Raw genomic sequence first — 9,683 nt, forward strand, 5'->3', positions numbered from 1 at the left:
TAATGCTTTTGTTTCCCGTTTTCTGCTGCTCTTTGCCTCAGTTTTGTTCTATTTTGTGCTTTTCAAAATTATTCATTGATATTTTTAGGTCAAGAAGCTACTCAAGAAGCCGAAGCAGAGGATGGTACAGTAGAGATCGGTCAAGAAGTCGAAGTAGCTCTTACCACAGTTACAAGAGTCGTAGGTAAGGTTCTCTAACTGGAGATAGTTTGAATTGTGTTACAAACCCAGTAAATTAGCCCAGTGCTTTGGGCTCTGAGAGGGTTGGAAATGTGCTCTGCTGTGTATGCTGCAGTCTGAAATGTCTGAAACACGCAAGGGAGGAGAGCGAGACTTGAGAAATTCCTATTCATAGGATTGCAGAATGGTGTGGGCATTGGAAGGGACTTCTGAAGATCTAGTCCAACTCCCCTGCTAAATCAGGGTCAGGCACAGTAGCTTGACAAGGATCACAATGTCCATGTGAGCTTGGAATCCCTCCAGAGAAGGAGACTCCACAGCATCTTTGGGCAGCCTGTTTCAGGGCTCCAGCACCCTCACAGTGAGGTTTCTTTCTCATGTTCAGATAGAACCTCCGGGGTTCCAGTTTACGCCTGTTACCACTGTGAGCCACAGGGGGAAAAGTCTAGCCTAGCCCCATCTTCTTGCCCCTCACCCTTTAGCTTGTACTGAGCATTGAGGAGACCCCTTCTCAGGCTGCTCTTCCCTAAGATAAACAGCCCCAGGTCTCTCTGTCTTAGCTACTTTCTCTCCTCAGCATCTTTGTGGCCTTGGCTGGATTCTCTCCAGCAGTTCTCTCTCTCTTGAAATGGCAAGCCCAGAACTGGATGCAGCATTCCATATGTGGCCTTACTAGGACAGAACAGAGAGGGAGAAGAACCTCCCTCAACCTGCTGGCCATGCTCTCCTTAATGCACCCCAGAAGACTGTTGGCCTTGGCTACAAGGGCACTTTGCTGGCTCATGGGCAACTTGCTGTCCACCAGCACTCCCAGATCTGTTTCCATGGAACTGCTTCCCTGCAGGTCTAGCCCCTCACCAGTGCTGGGCCAGGGGGTTATTTCTTCTCAGGTGCAGGGCTCTACACTTGGCCTTGTTATGGATTTTTTTTCTGGTAACAGGCAAGGACAAGATTTGTTTAGTGTTTTGTAGTGTGGATGGAGAATTGGGAGCAAAACATTTTCACTCCTGACAGCTGCTCTAGGTGAACCAGTTGTGGTAGAGGGGTTGGAAGATGATCTCTAGAGGTCCCTAACGACCTCTGTCATTCTGTGACTCACTGATCTCCTCTTGCCTCCCCTCTTCCCCGATCCCTTCAGCACTTGTTTCTGATTAACTTAAAGTGTCTCTTGTCTTTTTTTGTCAGTCGAACCTATAGCAGAAGTAGATCCCGAAGTAGTTCTTACTGTCATCACAGCCGATCCAGGTATGACTTACAGGTGTATGCAAACTCTGCACTAAATATGCTCACTGTAAAAATAACTTGGAGTAAGAGTAGCCCTTTGTCTGTGGTACTTCAGAATGTACAATTTCATGGTAGCAACTTGGTTTAAAGCAAAACAATGTAAGACACTTCAAAAAGCTGAAAACCACAGAATCAGCCAGATTGAAAGAGACCTCCACGCTCATCCAGGCCAACCTAGCACCCAGCCCTGGCCAATCAGCCAGACCATGGCACTAAGTGCCTCAGCCAGGCTTTGCTTCAACACCTCCAGGGGCAGTGACTCCACCACCTCCCTGGGCAGCCCATTCCGATGCCAATCACTCTCTCTGTGAAGAACTTCCTTCTAACATCCATCCTGTTACCTCCCTTGGCACAACTTGAGACTGTGTCCCCTTGTTCTGTTGCTGCTTGCCTGGCAGAAGAGACCAACCCCACCTGGCTACAGCCTCCCTTCAAGTAATTGTAGACAGCAATGAGCTCTGCCCTGAGCCTCCTCTGCTGCAGGCTGCACACCCCCAGCTCCCTCAGCCTCTCCTCACAGGGCTGTGCGCCAGGCCCCTCACCAGCCTTGCTGCCCTTCTCTGAATGTGTCCCAGTACCTCAACATCTCTCTTGAATGGAGGAGCCTAGAACTGGACACAGTACTCAAAGTGTGGCCTGACCAGTGTTGAATCCAGGGGCATAATAACCTCCCTTGTCCTACTGGCCACACTGTTCCTGATTCAGGTCAGGATGCCATTGGCTGCCCTGGCCACCTGGGCGCACCAAATCTGTCTGACATGACAGTTCAAATTGCTGATATGAGCACCATATCAGGATGGTGAGACACTGGAACAGGCTCCCCAGGGAGGTTGTGGAGTCTCCTTCTCTGGAGACTTTCAAGGCCTGTTTGGATGTGTTCCTCAGTGATCTGTTCTGGATTGTGTGGTCCTGCTCTGGCAGAGGTGTTGAACTGGATGATCTCCTTGGGCCCTTCCAACCCCTAATATCCTGTGATCCTGTGGAAGGGACTTTAAAGACCATCTAGTTCCAATCCCTCTGCCACCAACAGAGGCACCTCCCTCTAGACCAGGTTGCTCAATGCCCCATCCAGCCTGGTCTTAAACAGTTGCAGGTATGAGGCATCCACAGCTTTTCTGGGCGACCTGTTCCAGTGCCTCACCACCCTCATAGTAAAGAACTTCTTCCTAATGTCCAATCTAAATCTACCCTGCTCTAGTTCAAAACCACTGCCCCTTGTTCTGTCATCACAGCCCCTTGTGAAAAGTCCCTCTCCAGCTTTCCTGTAGGTCCCTCTTCAGGTACTGAAAGGCTGCCATAAGGTTTCCCTGGAGCCTTCTCTTCTCCCAGTTCCCTCAGCCTGTCCATGCAGGAGAGGTGCTCCATCCCTCTGATCATCTTTGTGGCTCTCCTCTGGGCCCTGTCCAACAGGTCTAATGTCTTTGTGTTGGGAGTTTTGGAGCTGGATGCAGTACTTCAGCTGAGGCCTCGCAAGAGCAGAGCAGCAGAATCCTATCCCTTGCTGTGCTGGCCACACATCTTTTGCTGCAGCCCAGGGTGCAGTTGGCTTTTGGAGCTGCCAGTGTACATACAGACTCTCAGCTCTGTATTTAGACATCTTTAAAACGTGTATTTTAACATTCAGAGAAGAAAATGCAAATTTACCTTTCTTCTCTCTTCTAGTAGGTCTTACACATATGATAGTTACTACAGCAGGAGCCGAAGCAGAAGTAAAAGGAGTGACAGCTACCGAAGATGTAGAAGCTATGACAGGAGATCCAGGTAATGTTTTTGTTAGTGTGACTTTGACACTGTGTTTCTGCAAATGATTTTGCTAAATACATCCTTAGAATGTTCATGAAGGCTAAATTTTGTTGTCCCAAGCATAGAAAATACCTTGTTACCTAAAGGAATAATTAGAGCAGGTGTGTGAGTGAGGAAATTGGGATTTCTGATAGAAATGTGAGGGTGGGGAAGAAACCAAACTAAGAAAAAGAGAAGGCTCCAGTTCATTATGTGTGTGCATTCAAAATAAGCATGATCTAGCTCTAGAGATTTAAATCCCAGGCAACCAGCAATAGAACAAGGGGACACAGTCTCAAGTTGTGCCAGGGGAAGTATAGGCTGGATGTTAGGAGGAAGTTCTTCACAGAGAGAGTGATTGGCATTGGAATGGGCTGCCCAGGGAGGTGGTGGAGGCACCATCCCTGGAGGTGTTCAAGAAAAGCCTGGCTGGGGCACTTAGTGCCATAGTCTGGTTGACTGGATAGGGCTGGGTGCTAGGTTGGGCTGGATGAGCTTGGAGGTCTCTTCCAACCTGGTTGATTCTATTCTATGATTCTAAGTGCCTCTTCAACGGATTAAAAGCTGCCTGGTATGCAAAGAATCCCACAGGGTGGTCAGTTCTTGTTAGAGTGCAAAAGTGGGTGTAAGAGAAGGAAATCCAGAAGAGAAATTGCAGAACTGCACAGAACTGATCTTTAGCTTCATAGAAAATAGTTTTGAGAGCACAACTTGCTGGCAAATTCAGTGTGCTTCTGAGGAATTTAGGGTAGATTTTACTCTGCTCAGTTCAGGGGAGTTTTTTAGGTGTGAGTGCATTACATAAAGGTCAGAAGTGGAACAGGATGTAGAAATAATGTGAATATCGTAGAATCAAGCAGGTTGGAAGAGACCTCCAAGCTCAGCCAGTCTAACCTAGCACCCAGCCCTGGCCAATCAACCAGACCATGGCACTAAGTGCCCCATCCAGGCTTTTCCTCAACACCTCCCTGGGCAGCCCATTCCAATGCCAATCACACTATCTGTCGAGAACTACCTCCTCGCATCCAGTCAATATCTCCCCTGACACAGCTTGAGACTCTGTCCCCTTGTTCTGTCAGCAGTGATTAGTTCTGTATCTTTGTAATATTCATACATTCATAGTATGGTTTGGCTTGGAAGGGACCTTGAAAATCATCTGGTTCCAACCCCATCTGGTGTTGACAGGGACACCTTGCACTAGACCAGGTCACTTTAAGACCTCATCTGACCTGGCTTTGAGCACCTCCAGGGAGAGGACGTCCACAGCCTCCCTGGGCAACCTGTTTCAGTATCTCACCACCCTTACTGTAAAGAATTTCTTGCAGATATGCACTCTAAGCTTTACCCTAATATGTCCCATGGTAGTTGATGGAAAATCATGTAGATCTCCAAGACTACTCTCCTCATACTCTTCACAAGTTACTGTCAACCCATAGCAGACTTTGCTCTCACTCCCTCATCTTATTCTGAGAGGAAGACAACTTTCATTTTGTATTTGAGGGGAAATTAATGAGATTAACAAAGAGGATTGAAAATAAACTAACAAAAACAATGTTTTTAGGATGTTGAGGCACTTCAGAGTAACCATGTTGGATGAGGGTGTGCTCACCTTGCATTTGGAAAGCTTTCCTTGCAAGGACAAGGCTAGAAACTCTCTAATGAAAGTTTATTCTGTGTGGTTTAGGTATGTCCTATGGCTTTTCTGATGCCATCTGGACTTTGTCTTGATGTTTGGCCAGGTGCTGAGCTTGGAAATCTTCTGGATAAGCCCAAACATTTTTATCTACAACTTCCACCCTGCAGACACACATTTCTCCTGTTATGGGGCCTAATTCTTAAGACCCTTCTTCAAACAAAAAGCATAGAATACCTAAAGCAAGGGTTTGTGAAGTCATTAGCTGAGCAGCACTCGCACTATCAAATCCTATTTGTTAGAATGTACTTCTCAGCCAGCTCTTGACATTTACAGGAGCAGTTCTGCCAGGTGATTTCTGAGCTGCATAGAGAAAGCAAGAAAGGTTGTAGTTACAAACACAGTTTGAATTGAGCTATGCAGAGTTTTCATCATCTACAGTCAGTGACTACTGTAATTTGGTGTCTCCCTTAATCGCTACTTCGCTTGTACGAAATACCAACCTGTAAAAGGTTGTTTTCTTCTTGTCTCTGCTCTCTTGTCACTTCTTGTCTGTCTTGCTAATTATTATATCTATTATTTTTTTTTACATGTTGCAATTTTGACTTGGAAGCTCAAAATAAAACGTTGAGGGATTTTAATCCTTTCATTGCAGATCTTCTGACTCCGACAGCGAAAGCGATCGCAGTTACTCCAACAATCGAAGTCCCAGTGAAAGCAGCAGATACAGCTGAAAACGTTTCTTTGATGTTGGAAACTATTTAGTAAAACTTCTTTTTTCAATGTTATGTTAACAAAAAACCTGTTTTGACAGTGTCACAAGTGAAGTTGGAGGGCGTTTACTGAGCTGAAGCTACCATTTAACAGCAAACTTGCTTGGCTCTGTACTTGGAAGTACTGAGTGCAGCTCAGCTGATTTATTTTCTAATTCTTTTTTTTAATGCCAAATGCTACTTTTACAAAATAAAGACAGAAAAAAAGGAGAAAAAAAAAAAAAAAAACCCTGCAACCAAACCCAGTTTTATTTCCTCGAATTGGATTTTCCAAGCCATGGAAGACACTTAGGTGAATTTGCTGCCTCCACTTTTCCGGGTGCGGCAAGCTGTACTGTCTTCAAAATGTGTTTCTAAACACCCGAGGGCTTTCTGCCTCTTACTACTCAGTATATACTAGCAACTGTGAATAAACCTAGCAAAGGCTGCCAGTTCTAGTTTTATTCAAAATGCCTTTTTTTTGGTTTGTTTTTAAATGCTGGAAGACAGGTTCCACGCCGTCTCCTTGGCTGGTTTTTGCGTTGCGTACAGTACGCGCGCGGCGGCTAGGTGGTGGAAAACAAAGACTGCCACTCTGTCTTAATCCTCACTGTATCGTGAGACTCCAGGATTCTGCTGAGAAAGGTGAAGCTCTGCTTAATGGGAACTCTCAAACTGACAAGCAGTGAGTAATAATACAATAAATATAGTGGCAAAAGGGTTCTGATCCTTCAGCTTGCCTGAAGTTTGACGTTTCGGGGTGAATTCTGTGATAAACAGCAATGGTAAGAGTCTAAAAACAAAAAAGTCTTTCTTGCACTTTCTGAGTTCCATTTTGCTTCATCTTACAGCACGTGGCAAACTTCAGCACGTTTTTAAATGGAAAGTTGTCAGCTTGAGTATGTTCAAAACCCTTTCTGAAAGGTTTGGGTGGCGATGGTGTTACAAGAAAACAAACCATAATGGTTCCTTGATAAAGAGACCTGCAGATGTCTCCCATTTGCCACGAGGGTTATGTTGGTGCTGCAGCCACTGAACCTTCTGTTGTTAAAGTGATATGGCTACAGAAATGCTGATATGCCTGTTAAAAAGCATGGACAATACTGTCAAGTTCAATACCAAAAATGACTCCATGATACAGGTTTGCAAAAAAACCAAACAGACAAATGAAGCTGCAGAGCATTAAGAAATTTTCTTTGCAATATTCTGAGTTGATTTAAAACAATTTGTAAACTTTTTCAGTGTTTAGAAAGTTGTGTACTGAGCAACAGGGTTTTTTAATGGTATACTGTAACCTGAGAAGTGGGGTCTGTAGTGAAAGAACAGACTAATGTAGCTTTATTAGAGCTAATTACTCTTGTATTTTGACAGTTTTCCTTACTGACTTCCAATAATATCTGGAGATGTTTTCATTTTCTCAAATGTTTTCACATGTTGAAAATGGTTTATTGGGTTTGTTGTTTGGTTGGTTGTTTTTCCACTTCAAGACCCAACAGCTTCAAAAATTAAAAGCAGTAATTTTCTTGCTTAGACATCAGTTTGTAGTGTCTTTTTGAGTGACTTCAGCTAGCCCAAATTTAACTTCTGAAACACAAATTCAAAGTGAAGTTTGAAGGATAATGCCCTCCATTTCTGTCCAGGATTGGCTGAGTAAGATGTTCCTCTGCAGGTTCCTGAAACTTGATGTTTGTCACAACTTCAGGACTTCAAAACCCTTCCTACTCATGTGGCCCAATGAGAAAATGCTTGCACATAGAATCATAGAATCAACTTTAGAACCAATATCTTCTAAACTTTTATGCTTTGTAAGTCCTGTTCAACATCTTCATCAGTGACATTGATGAGGGCACAGAGTGTCTGCTCAGCTGGTGACACCAAGCAGGGAGGCTTGGCTGATACAGCCAAAGGCTGTGTAGCCATCCGGCAAGACCTGGACAAGACTGAGAGCTGGGCACAGGAACCAGATGAAGTTCAACAGGGACAAGTGCAGAGTCCTGCACCTGGGGAGGAATAATAAACACTCCACCAGTACAGGCTGGGAGGTGATCTGCTGGATGATCTCCTTGGGTCCCTTCCAACCCCGAATATCCTGTGATTTATTACTCAGTCTACCTTTGCAAACAGACACCTTTATGACAGTAGCAGCCATTTCAGCATCCTGAGCAGAAATTTCTCTGCTCACTGAAGGGTTAGGTTTGGTGCAGTTTCATAGTTTAGGTACAAATGTAACATTTTTTCCCCCTTAGTAAATAGAATTAGTGGTGGAACAGAAGTATATAAATGTAAACGTTGCCATTCAATAGTTACAAGGAAAAAAGTTGCTCCAGGATCAGACTTTGTCATATTTCAGGTCTGAGTTGTTATTTTTCAGGCTGGAATGAGGCAACAGAAAAATGGCCAATCAATTAACAGTTAACTGGTCAGAATCACCAAATGTCACTGGTTTATATCTGAAAAGCTTTATAAGGAAATTGCATCTGGCAGACACCTGGGAAGGGCTGTGAGGAAAGGGTGAAAGGGGAGAGTATTTTTACCTAGTGAATTCTATTCGGTTGTCTCAGATAGAAATTGTACCCCTGAGCTGCTTTTCTACTGCTGGTCTATGTTTTTGCAACTTTGTTATTCAAAAGTAGTTGCTGTTTGTAAAATAAACTTTTGTACCTATCTGCAGATGCTGGTTTCTCTCCATCTGGAAAAATCCACTGCTGCTTGAGGGAAACAGGCAGAGAAAGTAGAAATGCACTTCCATTTCTGTGTCTGCCTTTGTCCTTTGAAAGCCTGCAAGAGTTGCCTTTCCTTCTGACCTACATAGAGAATGATTCCTCAGCAAGACTCTGGGCTGGGTTTACATAATGCTCGTTGGAGGGACAAATATTTTGAGATTTCCAAGTGATTTGAGGTCTTGCCATTTCCTCAAGATACAGAAAAGGTTCCTATGCTTTGTGGAGAGATGCACTTGCCAAATCCACGTGGAAATCTCTCAACGTGCCAAGTGAAATCACTTCACTAAGTATCCTTTCCCAGATACACATTCCCCAGGCATTGCTGTGGCATATTGGCAATGTGGTATTAGTGCAGGTCAGCAGCTGGAGGGGCTCAGAGGACTAATCCATTAGTCTTTCAGACCTTCTGTTCTAGGAAAAACTGGATTTCAATGGAAAATGCCAGCTTTGTCTTAATGGAAAGGCTAATTGCCTTGGTCTGAGGTGAAAAGGACAAGTGGATGGGTTTCTTTCTTTGCTGACTTGGATCAGCAATTGTGTGCCCAACAGGACTAGAGCAGTGATCAGTGGCTGTGATTGGGCACTGGTGAGGCAGTGCCTCAAATACTGGGCTCAGTTTGGGGCCACTCACTACAATAAGGACGTTGAGGTGTACAAAGAACAGCAACCGAGCTGGGGAAGGGTGTGGAGAACACTGGCTACAGCCCAGGGTCTTGGGCTACCTTGCCTTGCCAGCCACTAGCAGAGGAGCACTGCGATCCACCATTTATAATCATAGAATCAAGCAGGTTGGAAGATGCCTCCAAGATCATCCAGCCCAACCTAGCACCCAGCCCTATCCAGTCAACCAGACCATGGCACTAAGTGCCTCATCCAGGCTTTTCTTGAGCACCTCCAGGGATGGTGATTCAACCTCCCTGGGCAGCCCATTCCAGTGCCAATCACTCTCTCTGGAAGAACTTCCTCCTAACATCCAGCCTAGACCTCTCCTGACACAACTTGAGACTGTGTCCCCTTGTTCTGTTGCTGCTTGCCTGGGAGAAGAGACCAACCCCTACCTTATAGTAGGCTTCCAGTATCTGAAGGGGACCTACAGGAAGGCTGGGGAGGGACTGTTGACAAGGTCTTGTAATAGCAGGATGAGGAGGAATGGGTTTAAACTGGCAGAGGGGAGATTGAAACTAGATGTTAGGAAAGGGTTCCTTTCAGTGAGAGTGGTGACAGGCACAGGTTGCCCAGGGAGGTTGTGGAGCACAGAATCACTCAATGTGATCAGAGATTCTGTGCTCCATAACCATCCTGGAAGTGTTCAAGGCCAGGTTGGCTGAG

General features: G+C 45.0%; 1 protein-coding gene across 1 annotated transcript in view; it reads left to right on the forward strand.

The window, feature by feature from the left end:
* NKTR (natural killer cell triggering receptor) overlaps nucleotides 1–8,301 on the forward strand; it is a 48,668-nt gene extending 40,367 nt beyond the window's left edge. Inside the window, 4 exon segments of the mRNA XM_064162383.1 lie at nucleotides 89–184; nucleotides 1,366–1,425; nucleotides 3,127–3,225; nucleotides 5,535–8,301. Coding sequence (XP_064018453.1) covers nucleotides 89–184; nucleotides 1,366–1,425; nucleotides 3,127–3,225; nucleotides 5,535–5,613 — 334 coding nt within the window. The 3' untranslated portion in view covers nucleotides 5,614–8,301.
* Nucleotides 8,302–9,683: the final 1,382 nt, after the last annotated feature.

The sequence above is a fragment of the Pogoniulus pusillus genome, chromosome 23 (genome assembly GCF_015220805.1).
Source record: "Pogoniulus pusillus isolate bPogPus1 chromosome 23, bPogPus1.pri, whole genome shotgun sequence".
Lineage (NCBI taxonomy): Eukaryota > Metazoa > Chordata > Aves > Piciformes > Lybiidae > Pogoniulus > Pogoniulus pusillus.